The 27,069-nt window shown below is 41.9% G+C and overlaps 1 protein-coding gene across 2 annotated transcripts in view; it reads right to left on the bottom strand.

Annotated features, from left to right (window-relative positions):
• The window catches only part of gfra1a (gdnf family receptor alpha 1a), a 112,620-nt gene that overhangs the window by 60,113 nt on the left and 25,438 nt on the right, over window positions 1–27,069 (bottom strand). The window contains exon 4 of one of the 2 annotated variants that reach the window (XM_088351515.1): window positions 18,423–18,560. The exons of the other annotated variant lie outside the window; for it this stretch is intronic. Within the exon in view, the coding sequence (XP_088207641.1) occupies window positions 18,423–18,560 (138 nt within the window). The remainder of the gene's footprint in view (window positions 1–18,422; window positions 18,561–27,069) is intronic. 2 annotated transcript variants of the gene reach the window in all.

Genomic DNA, 27,069 nt, shown 5'->3' with positions numbered 1-27,069 from the left:
CCTGATCTAGCCCACGTGCCACCTATTCGACACCCTAAACTCAAGCCAGCTAATGTGAGAGAGGCCTCCCATCCTCTTTGCTCTAGCAGCTGCGAGGCGAGCACGGCGCTATGAGTTCGGCAGAGGCTGGCAGGCATCCAAACCTCAGCGTTTATTGAGGCTACGGCCCAGCATGCCGCACACTTGACAACGTTCCAGAACGTGTAGCCGTCCCCGGAAATTTTCCCGTTTTGATTTCCCAGGCCAGTTTCATGAAGAGGACGCGCGAAGCGTGCTTGACTCGAGGATGTTTGATTTTCTCCGCTGCGCTCCCTGTGGCTGATGTGTCGAAGAGCTAATTGTTGGGGGAATCCAACATTTGGCAATTTGTCTAACTAACAACCACAGTAATCTGAAGATGGACAAAATCACCAACGAGCTTTCCTCTCGAGGCAATACCTGCCCAAGCTAAAAGATGCGCGTTGATCTGTGAGATGCTTGCAAGTCCGTTGAGGTTTATTCCTATTCTCTGTTCAGGGTTCCTACAGCCGAAAGCTAGTTAAATTAAAGTTTTTTAAGACTTCTTAATGCCTTTTGAAATCAAATTTATGTCAGAACCAGAACAGGCAGTCGACCCAAACGCGTAACGTTTTACACAAAGCATTAATAATAATTAATAACAATAATTTCCTTTGTATTGTCATTCTTTGTAAGAACGAAATGTCAATACACCTGACCCGTTGTAGCGAGCCGATGCAGCCGCAGCCAACAGAGGGCGCCGCCATTTTACCAATGTTATAAGTCTTAGGTATGACTCGGCCGAGGCGCGAACCAGCGACCTCCCAGTCTCAAAGCGGGCGCCTTACCATCTAGGCTACTGAGCTGGTATTAATGGGGAATCGTGGTAGTCAGGCGCTGGGCAGGAGGAGAAGGAAGCTCTCGAGAACAGAACGTGGTAGGAGGACGGAAGCAAGTCGGACTGCCGGGACAGGAGAACGGAGCGTGGTTGGAGATCGGGACAAGTCACCGGAGACGATCAGGGAGCCAGGGACGGACGAGCAGGAAACAGGACAGGACTGGACGGGACGCAAGCCAGAGTCAACAAGAGCTTGCCTTGCATGTGTGGAGGTTCGCTTACGGACTGACAAGGAGTGAATGAGAGTGATGTGTTTAAATAGGAGGGGAACCAATCAGGAAATAAGTAGCAGCCGGGGCTAAATGAGTGGGCAAATCATGACAATTTAAGACCAAGTTGACAAAAAAAAAAAAAAAAACACAATTGAAACAAACATACAAAAAATCATGACATGAATAAGTATCAATTTTAAACAAATGTTTATTTTAATCTGTTTTCAATTATCTTTTTGGTCTGGTTGAAATGTTTCCATCTGAAAATTACCGCACTCTCCAAAGTCTTTTTAAGCCTTTTGAAATCAAATTTAAGATCAAGTCGACACAAAAAACCCAACAATTGAAACATCCATCCATTTATTATCTGCACCGCTTGTCCTCAGTCGTGGCTCGTTCAACATTCAGGGGTGCTGATCCCTGCAATAGATTTTTACTATTTTAATTTTAGCATTCATTAAAGTACTTGAATTTACTTACCTTGATTATTTTAATCATTTTTATATGTAATGTATTATGAATTTTGATTATTTTATGAACTGACTAAAGGATTTTTTAAACAATTCAATACATAATACCTCGCTTAAGTTACTCAGTATTTTTTTATTTTTACTCAAGAAATTTTTTTGAATGACGACTTTTTACTTTTACTTGAGTCAGATTATTCGGACGTAACAGTACTTTCACTTGTGTACATTTTTGGGCTACTCTATCCACCTCAGGCCTTAGAGTTTAGATATTAGAGTATTCTACTTTTTAATAGTTATTGTCAATTCAAAGCTCCTGTTTGGGCTTTTAAGTCTAAATTCCAATGAAAAAAAATACAGCTTGATGGTCTTAGTGTGCTCTGCAGCAAGCCAAACCTGTTTTAAAATATCAAACTGGTTAACACAATTTCCATCCATCCTTCCGTTATCTGCACCGCTTATCCTCAGTAGGGTCGCGGGGGTGCTGGAGCCCATCCCAGCTATCTTCGGGCAATAGGCAGGGGACACCCTGAACTGGTTGCCAGCCAGTCGCAGGGCACACAGAGACAGACAACTCACTCGCTCATTCACACCTAGGGACAATTTGGACCGGCCAATTAACCTGACATGCATGTTTTTAGAATGTGGGTAGAAAACAGAATGCAGCCATGCAAGCATAGGGAGAACATGCAAACTCCGCACAGGAAGGCTGGTAGCTGGATTTGATCCCATTACCCCAGTACTGTGCCGCGGACGCGCTAACCACTCAGTCGCCGTGCTGCATCAACACAATTACTTAGTAAATTGATGTTCTTACCGAGCAAGAAAACCCATGATTTGAAAGACAATGGTTTGGTGTTAAAATTCGTATAAAAGCTACCAAAATGCATTTTTTAATGATGAATTCCAAAACACTTGGTAACAAATCAATAAACATGCTTCAGCTGAGAGCACTTTATCATTTGATTTACTTTTCTTGGACAAACAAGCCACTTCGCTGTAATGAAATGGCTCGGCTAATTGCGCTGAAGTGTGGTTAGTGCAGTTTTTTGGCAGCCCTCCACTTGGGAACCAAAATGGAGCATGCTCAGGTGGCAAAATTGTGAAGCACCATAAAGCCACACTTCGAAAAACGCTAAAGTGGACATCATTTTGAAAGATGATTGGATAGCATATTCGCTTCACAGTTAAGATGTTCCCGATTCAATTCCAAATACCGGCCTTCCTGTGTAGAGTTTGTATGTTCTTACTTGTGCTTCAAAAGTGGCTAAAGGAAAGCGTCCCGACCATTTTCTCAACTGCATCAAGCTTTCATATTCCACTTTCATTTCAAATGAAACGGCTCGCCTCTTCTTTAAGCCTTACGCCAACCATATCGAATGGACGCAAGAGATATTAAACAATAAAAACATCAAAGTTCCTTGTGCGCTAGCGATACAGTACACCTTGTTATGATTACACACAAACCAGGAAGTAGAAGCCGGATTTCTCCTTTGGGGTGGATGCTGGGTGACTTCTCACAGCGCCACGCCGCGGAAAGAATCACTACAGTACTGTCCTCTACTCGGAAAAAGGTGCGCATAATACAAAATCGAACTAACAGCAATGTCCGGAGATTTTTCAACATCCCGAAAAAAACTATTGTACCTGCCGGAATCCATAGGTCGAATGTACTTCTGTATTTTTTAGTAGAAATTATCCGTAGATATAAAAAATGTAAATTCACACTACTGTTTTGCTACATTTTCCACACTTTGGCTTTAAATACAGTGGCAGTGATGTTTTTGATTGATCAAAAACGGTGGTACATTATACCATAAAGCCTCGTGTAGCATCGCACAAGATTAAATACCGTGTGCTTTTCCAATTCCATCCACATATAAGGCACACTTTTGAATTTATGGCCAAGTTAGTACAGTAAACTATGGCCCAAACTTCATGATCATTACTTTGAGCCCAAAAAATTGACCTAGCCTTTCAGAACTTGGATAGCTAGGTAAAATACTTGTTCAGACAGGGCTTGCATACTTGTGAATGTGCACTTAAAAAAACTATTTACAAGATTTCAGTAGAAAACTTAACAATGCTCAGGTCAGATGATAATCTCTAGAGATCAAATTGTGAATGATAATCGCTTGAGATAATCTCGTGAATGGCCTTTGCTAACTTCAAGCTTGTAATAGGGTACAAAGTGGCTTTGATAATTAGTATGAGTGATTTGTCATCTTAAATATGTGGGTTAACTTCACGGGATCATCTCATCAGCAAATTTCAGTTGTCTTTAATTTAAAGATGTAAAAGCAGCTGCCCATTGATGAAAATGTTTGTATCTGGCTTTCAACTAATCATGTATGGATGGTAAATATGGCGGAACTGCAGCACTGTTCTGAAGTCATGGGATTAAATCCTTTCAATCTTGCGTGTGCATTTATCAAGAAATTATTTTAGGAGCTTGGGTGATTTGTGAAACTATACGTTTTGAGACAAGTCTCTCCCCATAAAGGTGTTGGGTGAAAATGACGGTAATATGTAGCTTACATTGTCAGTTGCAGGAAGTTCTTCCCATTACAATTTACCACTGGGAAATGTTACCCTAATTTTTAGCATGGACCATAATAATTGTCCTTGATTGAGAGGTAATTCTTTCACCAATACACATTTCCAAGTGCCTTGCTGAGGTGGAGCATGCACACGTCCTCTTAGGCACAACCTATGGGTGATGATGCTTCATAGGACAATGCAGTACAAAGCAATATTTTCTGGAGTTAATCACAAGAGAAGCAGGAATGCAATGGCAAGCGTCATTCTTACTCAAACTTGTTGAGAAACATGGCAACAATTTCAAGCAATTACGAGCAATTCATCTAACATAAAAGCACTTTTCAATCTTTAAAAGCACAACTTTAAAATTTAAGCATTTTCTAGGATTTCATGCAGCCATCATACAAAACCTGATACTAACAATCTCAGTCTGTACATAGTCAGTTCAGAGGCCGAAGAAATGAATCCAGCTTAACAGACAGCATTATATGTGTCTTGACAAACTTTATTCCTTCTTACCATTTTTAAATCAAACGGCGCTTGGACTTCCTGGAAGGAAGGAAAGCGATTTATTTTACCGTCTTTGCCGTCAATTGCCGCACGTCCCCCGCTGAGTTAATTGACGTCCTCTCTTTCAGCCGAAAACCAACTAGAAAAGTAATTACGTCTGTGAAGGATGGGTCATGTGATTGCTTCTCGCTTTGCATCCATTTTGTAGCCGCTTTTTTGTCAAACCTTCCACCTGCTTGCTTTATTTTTGTACAAGCGTGAGGAATTTACATCATAATGGCACATTCTTCTTATAAGCTTATAGGCGACCAAACACCAACACGCGTACAAATACAAATGATTTTCTTTAGGCTGATGCACAAGCAATAGAGACCTGCACCAAGGCTTCATACACAATGATATGCTAACGGTGTTGCCTCTGACCTCAGGTCATATTAGCATTTATTATAAATGTGTATTTGTGTGCATGTCGCAAATTAAGGGCAGCCCCATTAACAAAACGACGTTATGGAAGAATAAGGTTGTCGCCATTTACACATAAGAAAATAAGTTGATGCTTTGTATTATCAAAGGTAGATTTGTACTTGATCATTTTGTAAGTAGCCCGCATGCTTGAAGTAGTGATCACACGGAATCTAGCAGCTAATATTAACCTTTGTATACTCTAAGATTAATTTCCATTCAAACCATTGGGCATTTTTTTATTTTTTAAACATTTACAATTTGGTTTCATTTTGTATTAAATATTTCTGAATAAGCTAAAAAGTCTTTATACGACAGTTCTTTTTGTTTTGGGTCGATCTCTATATGGTTACGTAGTGTTTCCGTAGTGCAGTAGTTAGTATGGTTGTCTCACATGCAAAATTACCCGGTTTGAGACTAGGTGAAAATATATGTTGGCCTGGAGAGGGATGGGTGCCACCAGGCTATACTGTACTTGCTCAAGGCACACCACAGGAAATGGTGCCCCTATGACACTAGTGGTGACCAAGCATCCACGTGGTATGTACAGTAGCTTGTATGCTGGACCTCTGTGAGGAACCTGATCTAGCGGCTACCATTGACCTTTGTTCAACCATACCCTAATTTCCATTTAGACCTTTGGGTCCTATTTTTTTATAAACATTTAACATTTTGTTTCATTCTGTAATCGAAGAGATCCCTAAAAAATTCAAAACTCTTCATGAAATAAGCGTTTTATTTTTATTAATTTCATGTTTTTAAAACTTAAAACAGGTTAGTGGTCTCCCTTACAAACAAGGCCATATGTGATCGCATATGGCAGCTGTGTTGTTTCTCCGTTCTCGCCTTCTCACCATGTAGAAGTCAGGCTCCTGTTCGCCGGCCATAATTCAAGACAGGTCATCTCATAAAAAGGATTAAATCATTGCTTTTGGTTTCATCAGGATTCGGTAAAATAAACTCAGATAATTTCCACAACAAATTAATTTGCAAGTCAGTAGAATGCTAATCAGATTTTGGATTTATCATTTAAAAAACGTGTTTGAAGTTTAAATTAAATTTTAGAGTTTTGGTTCCTTTATTTTTTGATTATGTTTGCATGCAAAATGTTTGCAAATCTTTCCAACAATTAGTTAATTTATAAATGAGGTCAATGTGCTGCTCTTTTTGAACCAAAGCATCAATAGATAGGTACAACTTCATTATGAAAAAAAGTCCATTAAATGTGAAACTCAGAATTTTTCCCGACCGCCCTCTGCCATGCAGACACTCAGCACAGTCGTACATTTTGTATTGATTGTACAGACGCTCCCCTACTTACGACCATTCGACTTACGAAAAACGATAGATATGAACATTTTTTTCGGGAAATATCCGGACATTGCTGTGAGATTTTGTAATGTGTGCACCTTTTCCGAGTAAAGGACAGTACTGTAGTGCTTCTTTCGGCCGCTACAGGCGTGTGGCGCTGTGAGAGGTCACCCAGTATCCACCCCGAAGAATAAATCCACCTCCTCTTGCTAGTTCGTGTGTAAACATTCTATATTGTACCTCCAGCGCGCTATGAACTTATTGTTTAATATCTCATGCATCCATTCAATATGGTTGTTGTAAAGTGTAAAGAAGAAGCGAGCCGTTTCATTTGAAATGAAAGTGGAATATGGAAGCTTGATGCTGTTGAGAAAATGGTCGGGACGCTTTCTTTTAGCCACTTTTGAAGCGCAAGTAAGAACATACAAACTCTACACAGGAAGGCCGGTATTTGGAATTGAATCGGGAACATCTTAACTGTGAAGCGAATATGCTATCCAATCCTTGAGTTAGACTTAACTTTATTTATCTTTATAGAGAATATTATTTTTTTGTATTTTTTTAATACAAAACAATACAGGTTACTTACACAAGCCTTAAACATACTTATATAAACCTTAAACATACACAATATAGCACTGAAGCAACAATCATCTTGTTCGTAAGTAGGGCAGCGTTTGTACTAACAATAATTGTAATAAAATGTGAAATTGCAGCAATTAAAAAAAAAAATCCTGAAACTTTGACAGTGAATAAATATAACCATTTAATATATTTTTAGTTTCACAGTTCCATGAAGCACAAACTCACCTACCTCCCCTGAATGCATATCACTAACACAATTACATTTTAACGTTTGGCCAGCCTGGAAATTAAAAGGGGGACATTGTTTTACCCTTATTTGACTACTATTTTTACAAATAAAGCAAATTGTTACCTTTTGACATGAGAATCATTTTGCCAAATTGAGAAGTTAACTTTTACACTGAATACATATAACAGGTATTTGTAACTTTATATTTCCATGATTACAGGTGAGGCGCAGTCCCACCTGCCTCCCTTGACTGCATATCACTGAATGTTATAGAAAAAAAATACTTGAAGTTCTTGCATTTCCCGGGCCTTGAGTTCAAAATGTTTTTTCAGTGTTTTATTCATCAAATCTTTTCAATTGTTGAAAAATTTTTATGAAAATGTAAATTATATTAAATAGGTTTTAGTTGTTTTATGTAGTCGTCTTAATTTAATTTGCCTCATTTGGTTACTCGATTAATGTAAATTAATGAAAAAAGTGTAATTGTATTAATATATTGTTGAGTCTTCGAATGACACGTTTAAGTTTTGATTTGAAATGCATTATTCCTCCCTTTTTCTTCTTTGAGTTTATAGATATCAAATCAACTTTTCCATGTTGGTCTTGCGCAAGTTGGAATTTGCGAGCGTCTGGCGGCGCCAAAGAGGCTACAGAGTCAACGGTGCTGGATGTGCGACTTCATTTTCCATGACAAGCTCCATTTGCTGCCACTTGATATGCCACGCGAGCTGCTGTGTAGACACTTAGATTACTTGTGCTTACTGTCCCCTCGCCACGCACACACACACATCTGGTCTTCGAGGCTGATTTATGATTTATGCGTTTTTTCCTGCCACTTGCACCTTGAGAAGCACGTATTGTATTTTACGCTCCGACTAGAGAAAATAAAGTGTCTACTTCCCGTTTAGTGCATTTTGTATTCACTTGTGCAGAAATTCGGGAGAGAACTAAAATAAAAAAGTAGATGTAATACGATCACGGGGAGATTTCCAGTCAAGCCTAGTTGTGTTTTACATTTTTTATGCGTTTTTACCTTTCAACTCGCTTCAAAACGACTCATGAAAATAAATGTACTAGAATGGTTGTTATCATTCTCACACTTTCACTGAACTGAAGACACTCAAACATTTAAAGCACATTTTTCCACATTAGTGGAAATAAAAAGTGGCAGCGTCAGGCTGTCACTGGCAGTTCAAGTTATTTGTGAAATGCTGACTACGTGCACTGAACGTGACAAGAAAAACTATCTGAGAATATTAACTCTGGCAGATGGCCAACGTTGGATGCTTGCTAGCATTGGTCCGCCAGCTCGCAGGACCCAAATATTGCTCATAACGGCTGCTCTGCTGACAAGTGCTACATTCTTTGTCTCTTGGTGCCATTTTACTGGCGACCAATCAGAACACTGCCGGCCAGTTTCTTGTCCGTTGGGGCCTGCAATGAAAACTGTGGCTTTAAAAAGTCGAGCAGTGCCAAACCTGATTGACACTTAATGCAATGGACTGTTGGAAGAACTGCAGAGTAGTGCTGCCTCTTTCTTGTTTAATGTGTCTTATTTACATTGTTTCTTCTTCTCAATGGATAGAGAGGGGATGAGTGAGCAGTTATGCATGGAGCAGGACAAATGACGCAAGATGAAATACTGTTAGGAAGACACCAAGTGTGCTGGGTAGGAACACTTTTACCACTGACACAAGGAAAGTTAAGGAACTAATTTACAGGATTGGAAGATATTCTAGAGATCTATTGGGACTATGTGGAACCAGATGAGGAAAAACTATAGTGATGACATCTAATAAGGGGCACTTTTTCTGCTATAATGGAGTCGCTAACAAGAACTTGTACTGTGTGGGATTTTTAATGAAACTATTCATTAAAACAGGAGGCCCCGGGGACGACCCAGGACACGCTAGAGAGACTGTTTCTCTAGGCTGGCCTGAGACTGCCTCGGGATCCCGTCGGATGAGCTGGAATAAGTGGCTGGGGATAGGGAGGTCTGGGCTTCCCTGTTAAGGCTACTGCACCTGCGACCCGACCCCAGATAAGTGGAAGATAATGGATGGATGGAAAGTGGTCAAAGAAAAGTCAGAAGAATAGAAAGAAATAGTTATCACCAGCGGGTGCTCCGTGAATTGTTATTGGTTCCGAAAAGCGACTGAGGCAGCTTCAGGAGAAAAGGCAATAGCAAGGCTGCAGATCTGGCCTACTGCTACGGCTGGGCTAACAACTCTCCTAAGCCACCGCTGCCAAGCCTATATCGTACCAGATCCGTTACCCATGAAACGGATGACCTCGTGGAAAACTGCTATCTTTGGGACTTGGTATTTTAATCATCACGGAAACCTGGCTCAACCGGCAATCCCTGTTGCTAGCATGCAGCTAGCCGGTTGCTCTCGACAACCGTTTTCTTACGCTGAAAGAAGAAGCCCACCAATTTTGTAGTACTTTTGTCCAATGACAGTAAAGATATTTCATTCAACTGCAATTCTGTGTTATATGTTTTATTTGGAAATCTATAGTTGTTATTTTGTTACATTCATATACTCTCAGTTGGTAAGGCTGTCATCTCGACACATCACTTTTCACATTAATCGTGAGAACCGAGTTATTACTGAACTGTAAAACTGTATACATAATGCTGAACTACTGGAGTTCTATACTGTTAAAGTTAGAATTGTAGTTATACACTGAAATAACAGAACATTTATGGCGCCTAAAATATTTATGCAGTGTTTATTATAAATATAAACTAACTCAAGGGGATATAGGTTCAATTATTCAATGATCATGCCATTTTCAAGTAAAGAGTATCAATATATATTGGTAGTGATACTACATATTTACTTGGATCAAATCTATACCAAAATTCACAGAATCACCTACCCCTACCGGCCAGTGATTAAAATTACTTTGCCGTTTGGGGACAGAATTTGGTGGCAAATCACGACTTTGACTTTGCACTTGGAAAGCAAATTGCTTTTTTTTTCTACCTCACTTACTGGCACTCTTTAAGCGCATTTGCCGCCATGAGTACTTTTCAACCTTCACTTTCCCGGGTTAAGACGCGCCTGCCGCTTTGCATGAAAATCTCCGGAGTTGAAGTGGAGTCTTTTACACTGCATTGAGCGGTTGGTTCGAGGATGATTCCGAGGTTTGAGTGCTATTCACTGACCTTTGTTTTATTGAGCCGGCCTTTTGACAACCTGGGATGACTTGACGTCTAACCTCCATTAACGGTTGCACTTAAATTTGTGTTTGGAGACGCAGTAAAAGATAATCGTATTGCGAGGGTGGAATTATTCAGAGAGGCTTAAGCATGAGGAAAATAGAAAAAGAAGCTCACCCAAAAGCTTCCTTGTCTTTCTAAAATTCTACTTTGGCTCATACATGCAAATACGTTTAAACATATTGAGGGGAAATAATACGAACGTGGGCAGCACGGCGGCGCAGTGGTTAGCGCTTGTGCGGCACAGTTGATGTCATGGGAACCTGTCGTGGGTTCAAATCCAGCTCCAGACTTCCTGTGCGGAGTTTGTATGTTCTCCCCGTGCTTGCGTGGGTTTCCTCCGGGCACTCCGGTTTCCTCCCACATTCCAAAAACATGCATTTCAGGTGAATTGGCCGGTCCAAATTGTCCCTAGGTGTGAATGAGCGAGCGAGTTGTCTGTCCCTGTGTGCCCTGCGATTGGCTGGCAACCAGTTCAGGGTGTCCCCTGCCCACTGCCTGGAGATGGCTGGGATGGGCTCCAGCCCCCCCGCGACCCTAATGAGGATAAGCGGTACGGCTGATGAGATGAGATGAGATAATACGAACGTATTTCTTACCTTGTACCAGTGACATGGTTTCAAGGGAGGCTAGTAAGGCTGTGCCTCACCTGTCGACATTAATATAAACCTAAACATATATTTAATGTATATATGTTTACTATGTTATAGTTCTTTCACAATTAGCTTCACAATTTTTAGATTTTCTTTTTGAAAATCGCTGAATTTTCACATCTTATTAGGAATGTTATTAAAACAATTAGTATGTTACTCGCGGTAAGCCCAAGCCAAAATTAAGGAAGAGTCAACTAAAATCCTACCGAGTCCTCTCAGTCTTCACAAATAAAATATGAAATTTCAGGTTTACCTCGGGCCCGGTCCCTCAAATCGAGTTAATTCATAGATCGGACAGAGAGCGCTAAGATCCGATCCCATCTGCAACCTCAGTGGAAATGTTTAAATCTAAGCTTAAAACACACTTCGACTCTATAGCATATGAATAACCTATATTTTTTTTGTTGACAATATCTCTGTAAGAAAGAAGCCGGACTGACCAACACGGTAACGGACCCCAGCCTGCCCCCGATCAACGAGTACGGATCGATCTTCGTCATAAGACCCGTGTCGCCACCTGGAATGTCCAGACACTCCTTCGCCCCGGAGCTGCCACCCTGCTGTCCCGAGAGCTCTGTCGCTATAACATCACCATGGCAGGGCTCTGTGAAGTACGATGGCAAGGCAATGGTGAAACAACAGCTGGCAACCATTGCTACATCTGGAGTGGCCCCGAGAGTCGGACCGGCCTTTACGGTGTGGCTCTTGCCATTCCAAAAGCCCTCCGGAGGTCCCTCATCAGCTGGACACCAATAAGCGACAGACTACTGTCTGCTCGATTCCTCCACCATCACGGCAAGATGACAGTGATCGTCGCCTACGCCCCCACCGATGTCGCTGATGAGGATGCGAAGGACACGTTCTTTGACCAACTCCACCAGGCTGTCAACCAAGCCCCACCACACGACGTCACCATCATCCTCACTGATGCCAACGCCACTCTATCCAGCAATGATCGGTCCCCCGGCTCACCTGTCGGCACCACCTTCGTTGACAGCACAACAAACGACAATGGCAACCGCCTCCTCCTCCTCTGCCACCAAAACAACCTTTGTGTTGCTGACACCTGGTTTCCCCGGAAATGCATCCATCACTGGACGTGGTACAGCCCAGATGGCAGAACCAGGAAGGCATTGGACCACATCCTGATATCACGACGCTGGAAGTCGTTTGTAACCAACTGCCGGGTGTTCAGAGGAGCACAGCTTGGCAACACAGACCATCGTCTGCTGGTGGCCCAGCTCAAGCTAAAGCTCCGAGCCAACCAGCACAAGACTCTGCCTCGCCTCGACTCCTCCCGACTCAGCGACCCCAACATTGCCAGAGACTTCAGTTGCTCCATCCGCCGCTCTCTTGATACCCTGGCTCCTGACAAGCTGACAGACTGGGCGGCCTTCAAGGAAAGTGTCCTCCAGTCTGCTCACAATGTCCTCGGACGCCCGCGATCCTCCCCGAGAAAGCCCTGGATATCAGAGAGGACACTAAACATCATAGACCAGCGGCGTGAGGCCCGACTCCGAGGCGACCTCACAGAGTATCGGAGACTGAATCGCCTGCGCAATGTGGCCATTGCTGAAGATAGGGAGAGGTTTTGGCAGGCAGAAGCCCAACAGCTTGAGTCCGCGGCCAACAACAACAACATGAGCCGCGTATTCAGTCTACTACGCCAAGCCCGTAGCGGCCCACACATAAAGACAGCCCTGGTAAAGGACTCAGACGGCAACCTCATCATGACAGAAGCCAACTGCCTCGAGCGCTGGAAGGAGCACTTTAGCCTCCTCTTGCAGCACAGCACCATCCCGGCTGATCCCACCCTCCTAGGGGCTGCGAGCACAGCACCTCCTAACGACACCTGCTGCACAGACCCTGTAACACCCGAGGAAGTGAGAGCTGCTCTGAAGAAGCTGAACACCAAGAAAGCCCCCGGCATCTGTGCCATTACCGGCGAGATGCTCAAGGCCGGCGGTGATGGCATGGTGGAGTGGCTAACCCGCCTATTCAACCAGGTGTGGGAATCGGAGCAGCTGCCCACCGACTGGACCAGAGGAGTCATCTTGCCCTTCTGGAAATGCAAGGGCGACAGGCTTGTCTGTGGAAACCACAAAGGCATAACCTTACTCTCCATCCCGGGCAAGGTCTTTACCAGGATCTTGCTCAGCCGTGCCCTTCCAGCAATCAGAAGCTGCCGCCGTCCCCAGCAGGCTGGCTTTATGCCCAACCGCTCCACAACGGACCACATCTCTGCCGTCCGTTTGCTGATAGAAAAGACCCGTGAATTCCGTAAAGATCGCCATCTATATATCGGATTCATTGATCTGAAGGCCGCCTTTGACACTGTCTGCCACTCTTCACTGTGGAACATCCTCCAAGCTCTCAGAGCACCACCCAAGATCATAGCCCTGTTCAAGCTGCTCTACAGCAACGCAGAGAGCTGTGTCCGTATCAACGGCATTGACTCCGACTGGTTTGCTATCTCCAGCGGCGTTCGCCAAGGCTGCGTGGCTGCTCCCGACCTTTTTAATTGCATCATCGACCATCTGATGTTAAGGGTTAGTGAGCGCATCCCCGGAGTGTCTTTCGGCAACTACCACCTGACTGACCTGGAGTATGCTGACGACACCATCATTCTCAGCACTTCCTACAGCCAGCTGAGAGACGCTCTGGGCATTTACAGCGAAGAGGCAGCGCGGCTTGGCCTGCAAGTGAGTTGGACGAAAACCAAGTTCATGTATGTCGGTGATGGACCAGATCCACCTCCCATCCAAATTGGTAGCGACATTGTAGAGCCTGTCAAGAGCTTTGTATATCTGGGGTCCATGGTGACAGACAATGGGGACCTAAAACCAGAGATTCTCCGCAGAAGAGCCCTGGCAGCATCTGCTCTGCAGTCTCTCTGGAAACCACTCTGGCGGCACCAGACCATCGCACGCAAGACGAAGCTCCGCATTTACAACCTCGCCGTACTCCCTATCCTGCTTTATGGCTCAGAAACATGGCCCCTGAACGACACCCTGGCCACAAGAATCGATGGTTTTGATAGCAGGGCTCTCAGAACCATCGAGAACATCAGGTGGCCCCAGCGAGTCTCCAATAAAGAGCTCAGAGCCCGCACGTGCCAGCCCCAAGCATCTTCCTTGGTCGCACAATGCCGCACCCGCTGGTTTGGCCATGTCCTTCGTCTACCACCAGACCATCCGACACGAGCCATTCTCCAGTTTGACCCAAAGGCCGCAGGCTGGAGACGACCACGAGGGAAACCCCGCACTCGATGGCTCGACGTCGTTGCGGGCGACCTCCAACAACACGGAGTTGCCGTAGAGGATGCAGAACAGCTGGCACAAGACCGCCAGCATTGGAAAAACCTGGTTCATCTGGTCGGCTCAACGCACAGGGACGGGACCCCCCGACCTTCGCTGGAGCAATAAGTAAGTAAGTAATATCTCTGTACTATTTGGACTTGCAACATCCATTGCAGCCTGATCATCCTGAAAGGGGGATTACCACATGTGCGGCCCCTTCTCAAGGTTTCTTCATTTTCCTCATGTTGAGGTTTTTGAGTTTTTCCTTGCCCTCATGTTGGTTTCAGATCAGGGGATTGTGTAATAATAGTTTGAAATAATACTCTGTGCAATAACCTGTGCAGCCCTTTGAGACTTTTTGTGATTAAGGGCTATACAAATAAAAATGACTTGACTTAATTCATGCTCAACATAGAAACAGTATCAAAGAATCACAAGCAGAGCAAATATGGCGGTTGAACCAACAACAGTCACTATTCCTGATAGCATAGCCGTATTATTTATTCCTTACTATGCAAACTTATCTAAAAAGTCAGTAGAAAAGTGTCTCAAATATCATTTAACAAAGTTGTATTCAAATTAAACTTAACTTAAATTTGTTAAAAGTAAAACAATTTTTGTAGAACAAATAACTTTGTTCCGGTTCCCATCAATCCTCTGCACGTTGGGTTGATTGTTAGGGCACTGCATGCCTTTATCCATTACAGACACTTCTCCAAATTTGTTTTCGGCTGAGCAAAAGAGACATAACTCACCCCTACCAATCTTTCCGGATACCTCTGATCAACTTTACAAGTGCACCAGACACATCATCAAACCATTTTAATACAAAACACTCAACTTACAAATGTTTTAGGTTACAAAGCTACTCTCACAATGAAATCAATTTGTAACTAAAGGTACCACTGTACTAGTGTGTGGATCATATATGACACAAAGATGGCAGACCTTTGTGGTTTGTGCAATACCTCACATGACTAAAGGGACAAAAGATTAGCTTTTGTCGTGAAAGTACATTTTAAGGGACTTGCAAACCCACTTTTATGTATATATTCACAGAAAAATGTATGTATGCTTTTAAGGTTGGGGCAACACTTATGCTTTCACTTAATACAATTGGTAAGAAACAAAAAACAGACCCTTTACTGTGTTAGTTAGTAAACTAATTTGACACATAAGTATGCATATCTGCCAACTTATAAGTATGTCCTGTCTTCTATATGTGTTTGATCATTTCAATTTGTCTACATGGGGTAGTGCGGGAGAAAAAAGGAATAAATAAAAGTTGTTTTTTTGTTAAGGCCGTCTCTTCTTTACCCCAACCGGCTCTAATTTGGATCATTTTAGTCACTAGTATCGGACAAAAAAAAAATAATGGTAGATTGCTAACACAGTTTGTCTTGCTCTGAGTAAATAGGTGCCACATTGTGTTATTGGTTGACATTGACAAGTGTGAGTATGCAATAGAATGCAGCATATGCTTTTTCACTTTCAACGTCTTACTTTCATGAATTGCAACCTAAATGGCATATAAGATAATCAGGGTAGTTATTTTATCACCAGGATATTCCTTGTTCAAGTCGAGTTAAATCAAGTCATGTTTTTTTGTGTAGCCCTTAGTCTCTCTTAAGTCTCAAAGGGCTGCACAGACGTTTTCTTAGTTCCAAGATTAGGTTATTTTCCAAAATGCAGCCTAATTCTTATGAAGGATGACAAATAAATACATACAAATAGTCACAAACATTTGGATTTTGGTAAAATCCCAAAAGATTGACGGTTTTCCATGGGTGTTTTACACATAACTGGCACTCAGAGAATGAAAGTTGCTATTGCTCATTCGTCAACTTCAATTTGTACAAGCAAAGCTGAAGTGCTGCTGTTTCCAGGACGTCCCGTATACGGTCTTGCCACCCAGAACAGGGCTGTGCTTTACCTTAAAGAGCTCAACGTCCTTAATTCGAGCGAACAGCATCACAATACTAAATGCTGGTCCTAAATTTAGCGTTGCCACAGCATAAGAACTGCAATGTCGTCGAGACATAAAAAGCAAAAGCAGCAGATCGATTTCATTTCTAGCAAATCCTCTTTGAGGAGAGCACAAATGATTGCCGGGACGGCTTTTAAATGATCAGTTTGGACAGCGTTTACACGCAAGCCCTCGGTTTATACCTTATCCCTGTCGGAGGCCGCAGGGATTTCTTTTGAAATCCTCATAATACCTGAAGATGTGAAACCGGTGCCAACCTTTGGCAGCGGCAATTATTGCATCAATGGATATGACAAGGCTCTTAATGCTGCAATGCTAGACTTGTGATGGAAAGTGCAAATTATCACTTCTTATGCCGAGAAAATCAACGTTCTGACTTCCATCAATTTCATGTCATGGCTGGTAGAAAAGAAAAATGACTAAGTACCCCTATCGTTTCGGCAGATACCAACTAAAGCTGTGGAGTAAGTACCCTTTTCCAGTACTTGTCACCTTAAGGTTGTCGATTGATATGGTGGTAATTTGGTACTAAGCACCAATAAAGAATTAAGTGTGAAGCGTCAGTGGCAGTCCCTTTTTTTACAGTGTGAGTAGATCAAAAATATTTTGAAAACAAATTAAGGGTGTTGGTTTTTTTAAAATTGATTAAATAATTGCAATCTGCATTAGGTTCCAATTTAGACAATATCATGATCTGACGAACAAGCAGAATTGATTCTGATACTTCATAATCGACACATTAGCTCAAGTGTCATACCATTTTACTCAAAGAGCCATTCAATCAAAATATTTAGATTTTTTGGGGGGGAGCGTCATCTCATATATATAAAACACAATTCAACAAAACCGCCAAACTGGCTCTCCAGATAAAAGTTTATTCTCCAGTGCATTTTATTTCATTGTGTGATGTTTGATGATTTGATTAAATCTATTCAAAAAATAATAATGCTGCACTCTGTGTCCTATTTCAATAAATGTTTCACTTGAAATCTACTTAAGATAGTGGCGACCTTCAATTTTGTCATAAACAATGGTTTTAAAATAGGGTGCAAGCAGATTTATTTTGTGAAAATGTAACAAAATTCCTCAAACGAGAGGGCAACGGCTGTATTTAACTTTCCCGCTGATGTCATTGAGTGAGAGGGAGAGGGAGTGCGCTATTTGTGCTGACATTCGCCCACTTCTACCGCTCAACCAATCAAGTTGCTCTGGGTGCTTGACTGGCACATCTGGGTGTTTACGGTTTGTTCTGTGGGTAAAATGTCTCAACAGTGAACATACATTGTTTAATGGGCTTCCATATACAGGATTTTATACATACAGCCAAAAAAGAGCCTCTTAATGTAACAATGTGACTCTAGCTGGGACTTTGCCCTATATACCCTGGACCGAACCAGAAACATATATACTTATGAAAAGAGCCATATGTTCCCGACCCCTGCACTAGCTATGGCTCAAAAAGGCTCCAGCAGGAGTTGGATTGCAAAGGCTTGGAAGATTCTTGCTTCCCGGCCCTCAAAAATGGAAATGATGCAGAAACGCCATAGCGAGACTGTCAAAATTTCGGCCCCTGCCTCCTTTCATCAAATAATTTTCTCTAGGGGCTCAGCCTCAGGGAGCGCATCTGCCGCGGGGACATTTTGAAGGACTTGTCTATCAGACCGTGCCCACATGAATCCACAGAAGCATGCCCCATGTGGACTGCGAGGATCCCAAACCATAACTTGCAAACCACACTGAGTACACATCAGGCCAAGATTGGGGGAAAAGCCCTTGCAGACCCTCTTGGCCGGGGTCTACTTTCTTAAAAAGACAAAATGCTAGGTTTTACAAGTGTTTGTGAAGGCTGTAAAAGCTTCATTCTTGTCATAGAAGGTCAGTCGGGTCCATTACAACTGGTATACATTTTTTTAAAATCGGACAAGAAAACCACGTTCGCCATTTTTCCGTTGGGCTTTAGCTACGAGTATGAGTCAAAAAATTTGAGCAACTGGGTGAGCAAACGCTCACAAAATCACACACAAACATACAAAATGTCTTGTTACCCAATATAGCCCAATTGGGGTGGGCCCTCCTATTTCTACTGGGGTCCTGCAGATTGGTGGAGGAAGGCCCCCCCCTCGCCCGGGCGCCGAACCTCCCTGGAGACAAAGTGACCGAGCGGCTCCCGGGTTCTTCCCTCTCTGCAAGAGATGGGCTATGTTCAGGACTCACGCCTCGGCACTGTCAAAGTAGTAGGGAAGGGCAGTGGGTGGGCAGGGTGTCAGAGGCGAGGGTGCCAGTGGGATGTTTGGTAGGATAAACAAGGAAAGTCAAACAAGGAGCGGGAAGCTGACTCACACTTTTTGGCAGGAGGACGGAGTGTAGTTGAGGGAAAGGGGGCAATGGTAAGGCAAGACGGTGGTTGAGTTTCATTAGCTTTTAACTCACTTAAGATTTTTTTCACACCGACCACTCACTACCTTCTTTGGGCAGCATTGGCCCTGACATGTGGCATGTAAGAGGTCCTAAATGAGCTGACTTGCCAAGGTCACATTTCATACTTGACTAATCAGCCACTGGTCAAAACTCATCTAAATGGCTGAGGCCTCGAGGTAAGATCTTGGACGCGGGCCTAAACCCAGCCTGAACCCAGCAAAGAAGAACGTTTACTGGCAAAAATTGCAAAGTGAACCTTGTGTATCATGGCAGTACCTCGCCAAGTGAACCTTGTGTATCATGGCAGTACCTTGGAGATGCACGAGCGTTTAAAGAGAACTGTCACACACTTGAACAAAACAGAGTCAGATTTGCCTCGGTGTGATTCAAGTAAGATTCAAGCCAATACAGTTTTGATGACATGCATTTCACATTTATTACGCATAAATTTACCTAGAGAGCTTAAGCGTTATGTCACACTGTGCCTGACAAACTTATGTGGAATTTAATTCATCCAGTCTGAAAGACAAATGTCAGCCGTTAAAACGTTTAACACGTCTAACTTTAGTTGTTAAAACTGTTTGATTTCAAATTGTCGACAATTGTTTGGGTACTTTTTTTTACAGTAAATGTACTCAACAAAATGGACATAATATTTGTTTTATTTACTGTTTTACTGCTCCTAGGGAGCCCGATTTTGGTTTACAGTGATACAAATGTTTACTTGATTCTAATGTATTATTGATTTGCCTGTCCTTGAAAAATGGAAAGAGTTTTATGGATTTGTGTCTCTGTACCAATGTTTCTTGCATTTATTATTACTTGCCAATACTTAAATTAAATGCAAAATTTGAAAAAAAAAAGCATACAATCTGATTTTTCAACTGATAGTTTCAATAGTTGGTGATTAGTCAATAAATAGGATAGGTGTTAGTAGCAGCCCTATGAAGTGGACAAAAAATATGTTTTTATCTGATGACCTGAATGCTACATTCTAAGCAAGCTGCATTTACTTTATTAGCCACATGCTCACCCACGTCTCAAATAAGTCAGACGTCGACCCGTCTATGCGCATGTTCTCCCTTTGATGTCGGCTTTTGGTAGACAATCAAAACGATCTGCTGCCCACTCACTTGCCCCACAAAATCTAAAGAATTTTTCCGCTCGGGCCAAACACAATGGGTACATCGAGCAGGGAACAGTGGTGACGTTTTGTCGGATTACTCACTAAAAAGACACCATTCGTTTTGAAGCTAGCGGATCGATGCGACCGGGAGCCCTGAATAGAAACTTCCGATGATAGGCTGGCAAATTGGGGATGCGTGGACATGTATCTTGTGGTTAAGGGGGTGTTTGTAGATGAAACAAATGCAAATGTGGCCATCGACGGCCTCATTGAACGCGACGCAGCGCAAACACAGACACAACATGAGCTGCTGAGTGTGTTTGCTTGGAAAAGATTGCTGCTTTTTGTCAACAAAATGAGGCCGCCCAACCTTTATCGAGCCGCCACACTTCTTTTCCAGAGAAAAAAGTACAAAAGTATAAAAACGAATGTCACAAAAATGTGTTAAAACCTTACTACTAGGGGCCGCACGGCAGCTGAGTGGTTAGCGTGTCAGCGGCACAGTTCTGAGGTCATGGGATCAAAACCAGCTACCAGCCTTCCTGTGCCGAATTTGCATGTTCTCCCTGTGCTTGGGTGGGTTTCCTCTGGGCCCTCCGGTTTCCTCCCACATTCCAAAAAATATGGATGTCAGGTTGATTGGCCGGTCCAAATTGTCCCTAGGTGTGAATGAGCATGTGGGTTGTCTGTCCCTGTGTGCCCTGCGACTGGCTGGCAACCAGTTCAGGGTGTCCCCTGCCCACTGCCCAGGGATGGCATGGATCGGCTCCAGCAACCCAGCGACCCTACTTAGGATATGCGGTCTAGATAATGAAAGGAACTGACCTTACTAATAACAATGTTGATGATTTGTTGATTTGGCATACACAACAGAAAATCTCAAATCTTGAAAATACCACTTTATATGAGCACCTCTACAAACAATCGAGAATTTTGCTCATTATACGAAGAAAAATCCAGTCAGTTCACTAACAGTCTCAGAGGCTACCACTGGAGACCGCTTGTTTGGTCCAGTTTGCGCCTCCCCATCATTCCGCGCCCTTGTTTATACCTGCAGCGTACCTGTATTCTTCAGCAAGTTCATTATGATCGAATCATTTTAATTGCATTTTACAGCATCTCATTTTGTGACTTTTTGTAACCTTAGCCGTGAATTCCAGAAAAGGAAATGATAAAGTATCTGAGAAAGAAAGGGGAATGATGACTATCGAAAAAAAAGCAAGAAATAATGGAAAAACACGAGTGCGGTGTTTCATGATTGACCAAGCCAAGGAGTGCAAACAGGAAGCAGTGAGTGCCAATGACAAATCTGAATTATTTTGGAAGGAGTTAATATTCATGTTTAAAAAAAAACTGCAAAGACGAGGACGAACCAGAGAAGCTGGTGTTTACATAAATTGGAGGAAGTTGCTGCTTTCATTGAAATGAAAATCCAGAAAAAGTGGCAACTGGTCAGGTGACAGTGCTCTTCGATGACACTTGCTTTACGCAATTGAGTAACATTTTGAAGGGGAGGCAGAGACATATTTTCTTCGATACATTCCTTTTTCCAGCTTAAAAGGGTAAAAGAAGGTAATGGATGAAAACTGAAACAGGCAAAAGTAACTTAAACTTTAAGTAAACACTAAGTGCTTACGTATCATCAAAGGTTGTGGGCATCACTCCTCCCGCAGCCCCCCTTCCTACTCCTGCACCTCCACACCATGCACACACCTTTGTTTAGATGACTTGAGTCCCCACCATGGTAAATGCTCATAAAAAAGTTGTTAGTATCAGCTTTATCCATGTAATTTATTCGAATGTGTTTTAGTGATATGAATGGCTTTGATCCTTTGATTGGAAAATGTGCTCATTACATGAGCAATTCAAGCTACGGGAACAATCTTGATACAAATTGAGCTCATACCTGTATGTAGAGGTACAACTGTAGTAATTCATCTAGTGACAGCTCTATTTATTATAAAATAATAATAATGCTATGTAATCCTGTAGTCCTTCCAGTTATTTGGTGTAAGTGGCAATGTAATGGGTTTGATCCAAAAATAGCCACATGGTACTTTTGATTAAATTCCACCAAGACCAAAGCTGCCAAAGGATGACAACTGAATACTACCGGCCAAGTGTATTGTCGACAGCATTAAAAATGGCCCAATGTTGACATACATTCCTGACCAGTCACATTCTGACAATATATCACTTAACCTAAGCAAGCTATTAAACAAAAGCATGTATCCTTGTATTACATTTTGAAGATAATTGAAAGTCTGAAATGGAAGATATCAAAAAGATCATAGCTGTAGAACAAAGGGCTCAAATTTGTGGTGCAGCGGCCAATTGTAGCCCAAAGGATGGTAGTTTAAGGCTGCTGCTTCAATAAAAATGTTTAAATGGAGAGTATTTATTATTTAGTGCCTGCAAATGGAAGAAAATAAACATAAAAACTAAAAACATTTTTGATTGAAAAAAATGAACTATAATACAAACAGCATTTTCATATTATATTTGTAAGGACTCGGGAGGAGGACGGATGGTTTTGACCAACTCCCCTCCCTTGCCTCAAATCCCTGGATCCAAACACTATCGAAAACGCCAACGTGGGACGGTGTCTATTGTGGGGATCGTCGACACGCAAATGAAACAAAAAACAATGAAGGGTGAATAACATTTTTGAAAAGTCAGCGACAGAGAAGCCCCGCCCAGCCAAACCGGAACGTACATTTTAGGCTCCGGCTTGAGATCTTGGCTCTCATGGGACATATTTGTTCATCGATATCGTTTTGTGGAAACGTTGATTTGGCCCAAACTCACCCAGACCCTAGCGTTGGGTTCCCCCAAGTAAATTGAGTATGAGACCCCTGCCATAAAACGACAAATGTATGCACCTTTAAATCACCTTTGTCTTTCCTAGTTGTCCTGACAACAAGTGGCAGCATTTTCCATTATTTTAAGGTACAAACGGACACGGATCCGGCTGGCAGACCCCATACTGGGAATCTCATTTTCATTTCAAGTAGCAGCTTTTGGTTCCAGCATGCAACACGCTCTCCAATTTCACAGCACCGCCGTCAACGTGCGCACCAAAGTTAATTGCGCGTATTTGCATGCACGGCAAAGCGACGGCGGGTGGCGGACCTGCCGGATCTGGCGCTAGGCCACCTCCTGCTGATTGGAGCTGTCAGCCGCATTTATTAATGATGACAAATCACCCGGCAGCCCGCCATCCAATGAAAGGTCTCTCAGAGGAGCTCAAAGCTGCTCGCCTTTGACTAAATGATTTTCTTGGCCTGTCGAGAGCCGGCCGAGGGTCCGGCTGACGACGCGCCGATCCGGCTGTTCTAGGAATGCCTCGACAGCTGGATGCCACCATCTTGACGCAGGAGTTTGATGAATTAGGAACGCGGTTGACGGGTGCCACTGCGGGGGACAGGATTAAGAGGAAAAATTGTCTTGTTTGACCTTCGCAAGGATTTGGATGAAATTAAAAGATAATTTGACAACTAATAGCTCAAACGTGTCTTGATTAACGTGCTAAAAACTACTTCATGCGAAGTTATGAATCCAGCCCAGATAAAAACCAAAAACTAAAGTAAATATAAACAGAATGTGTCATTTGGCATTACTCAATTTGTCCACATGTCAGAACAGGCAAACCTAACAGAATCTCTAAAGTAATTTCAAATTACCGAATATTCCGGACTACACGATGCTACATTTTCCCTACATAGTGTCTTTAAGTATGGTGTGGCTTGTTCTTTTTTTTTGTAAGGTGCATGGTTGCAGGGGTGTCCTTGGCAATTTTGGACGCCTCTGATGGCGCCTAGCAGCTAGCTTAGAACTGGTGCGGACCAGAAAAAAAATCCTCACCTGTAATATCCCTGTGTAAATACATAAAAGAACATTGTGTAATATTTGACCACTGTATTTTCAAATGCTAACAAAAACCAGTGCCAATTGATTATGGCGTAGCAGCAAGATGCCAGACAAACATGTATGTGACTACTAGGTATGGGTTCCGCTGTGAAGAAGGAATACCAATTTCTCGACAAAGAATAATTCTTAAAAAAACAGCATTACATAATATTTAAATCAATGTTATTTTGTTCTGTTTTTTACTGAATGAAGGTATTTGGTACCACAAGGAGACACAAAATATAACACAGTGTCTTTTTGAGAAAACAGTGAGCATAAAAGTTTGAATAAAAAAACACAGTGATGTCTGGAAACATTTTACCGAAAGAAATTTGCCCTTGTTTTTAACATTATTCATAAAATAAAAAACAGGAGCAAAACCGGGGGTTTGACAATCCGCACATTATGTAATATTTGCAACATACTCACAATATTTGGACATTTGCACGCACAAATCAAGTTCTATAGATCCAAATTGAACAGGAATGACGGTTGTCTAATAAAAAAGCACTCCACTTCTCTCATCGTTTCATCTGCGTCAATGTCAGGTGACTGGAGTCTTTAATTCACGAGGAACGATGACAAGCAAATGCAAGTTGGCCCATTGCCGCAGCAACCTCCAATGTAAGAGAAAGGCAGAAAGACACATCCGAGTAACGCAGCCCTCTTGTTTTCTTTCCGCGCGATGGTAAATATATGCTCGCTTTTGTAAGCACCATCTTGATTGGTCATATGACGCAAAAACACGGAACGTAGGCAAATCAGGGGGATAGAGGAAATTGGCGGAAAACCTCATTCTGCATCACGCCCCTTTCCCCTGTTCCTTGTTCCTTCTACTAAATAATTCGCCCTTAACGGCTCTCCTAAAATTAAGATTAAATACATAGGCATGGTATATTTAACTTTCAACTTTTCAAAGTACAATTTAAACGGTGGACCTGATCATTAAGCTTGAGATGTAAAATATGGTTAAGCTTTTAGAAAGACAACATTGGGTTTTGTTTTGAAATGTGTACATGTGGATTTTAATCAAGTGCGCATTGTAGTCCAGAATTTATGGTAAATGGTGTAGCCTGAAATGGGGAATTGAGTATTCATGAGGGTTTTCTTACAATGGAGATAACCCCCACATCATATGCTGTTAGCTAAAACTGGGCGCTTAAACCAACCACCAACTTATTTTTAATGGACTCAATGAAATGACGTAATTAACCCTTTTAAACCAATATGGCATGCTTTCTTCAAAACAAAACAAAGAAAAAGAAAAAAAGGAAATAGGGGGTCAATACAACACGTAGCAAAAGCAAAACGTATAAAAACATATAATTGTATTATTAGTTTTTCTTTCAAACGACACCTGAAAATAACAATATACGATAAAAGAGGTTATCTGAAAATAACAAAATAAATACGACAAATATAACATAGGCAGATCTCACACTGTTTTTTTGGCACTCTTTTCGGGAAAAAAATAGACTGCCAAATAAAGACTCTTTTCTGGCCATATTTATGAGGTGCTGTCAACCATCATCATATGTTCTGGGCAAGCACCAACTAGTAGCTGGATGATGATGTGTGGCAAGTTGTGGCCGAAGCGTCTCAAGTTGGGCACAAATCGGGCAAAACAAATCACAGACCACTTTGGTTTTGAAGAAGGACTGCAGATAAGCAAAATAACAATTATAACGAAGCTTTTGCAACTGAAGGAGGCCCACGACAATGACTGCAAAACCATCAAATCATTCCAAGTAGGCTCCAAATCACCAGGGAGGAAATAACAGTTCCGGCGGCGAAACAGATTCGGGACTAAAAGAAATTGTTTCCAAACTAATTGCAGTTTGATGTGCTTTTCTTTAAATGAGAGCTTAATTGGCTTATGTACACATTTTGAAAACACGCTGCTGAGAATTTGCGGACATGGCGCATTGCTTCCATTTTCAGACTGCGGTGGTAAACATCTCCATGGAAACAAAGCCCGCCCAATCGCAGATGATGGACTACTTCATGAGAAAAAAAGTGTGAAGTAGACCACAGAGATTTGAGCTCTGTTTGTGCAGTGCGTGCCACTTAAGTCCCGCCGCTTGTTGAAGCTGATTCGGATTGCACACACGTTGTGGTTATCAAACACTGGAATACTCTAGAACATCAAACTTATAACTTATTGCAGTTAAATTAAAATACTAATTTCACTGATTTAAGCATTTAAATCAGTGGTCACTGTATTTAAATAGGTCCCTGAGTATGCTGTCACCAAAACATGAGTTTTCCAGCTATATTAAGTTTATTATTTGATCATCACAGCATTACTTTGATAATCAATCACACTATTCATTTTAGTTATAAATTATAAAGTTATAAATGCACTTATGTTCATTCACACATTTAAATGAAGTATTTCCTTGCTGTATCCTTTCATATCAGTACTTTTCTAGCAATGGTCTTCCGCCCTTATCATACAACTTTCAAAATTCAGCTGTATGCAGTTTTAACAAAAGTCTCTTGTTCATTGAAATCTTTTATTTTATTTTAAAATGTGAGTTCCCTGGAGAGCCTGTTAGAGTTTCATTTTAGGTTTTGCATAATCCACGCCTTTCTCCTATAACAGAGGGGCTGAAAAAGCCTTTTTTGCTTCATCTCCATCGATTGATCCGGAGTGCACTCTGATTTTTTCTTTATTTGATTTTTTTGTAATAAATGTCCTCAACTGCATTGCTTCTTCTCAGCTCTATTTTTTCAAAGTTCGAATATTTATTGTGGTCCCGAAAAAATACACGCGGCAAGACATCGGAAATGTCATACAGGCCGTATCAGGTGTTCTAAAATTCCTTCCGACCAATGCCCAGTGCGCGTGCACACCCAAGCACTTACGATTTTCATTTTTATTTAGCCATATTTGACTCTTTTAAAGCTTCAAAATATGTTTTCGGACATAACTTTTAGTCCTGGTATGTTCTTTTGTGGTAGCTTTCTAGCATGGTGTTTTTCTTTTTTTTGCAGCAACATTTTGGTGTCGTGATTTAAAAAAAAAAAAAAAAATCCTATGTTTCATGTATTTATGATGTTATTATGACACTAATATATTTACATTAAAATATAAATATTGATCAAGCTCAGTGATGGATATTATTAAAACTGTAGCTTGTTTTCTCAAACAGTTTCTCTGATTGAGCACATTCTAACAGGATGCATAAATATTACTGGGACATGTAGAATTTGAACAAAATAACAAGTAGAAATAC

Source organism: Urocampus carinirostris, chromosome 13 (assembly GCF_059441175.1).
Source record: "Urocampus carinirostris isolate Australia breed hairy pipefish chromosome 13, RoL_Ucar_1.0, whole genome shotgun sequence".
Classification (NCBI taxonomy): domain Eukaryota; kingdom Metazoa; phylum Chordata; class Actinopteri; order Syngnathiformes; family Syngnathidae; genus Urocampus; species Urocampus carinirostris.
The sequence above is the reverse complement of the archived record's forward strand: the minus strand, read 5'-3'. Positions and strand labels throughout refer to the sequence as shown.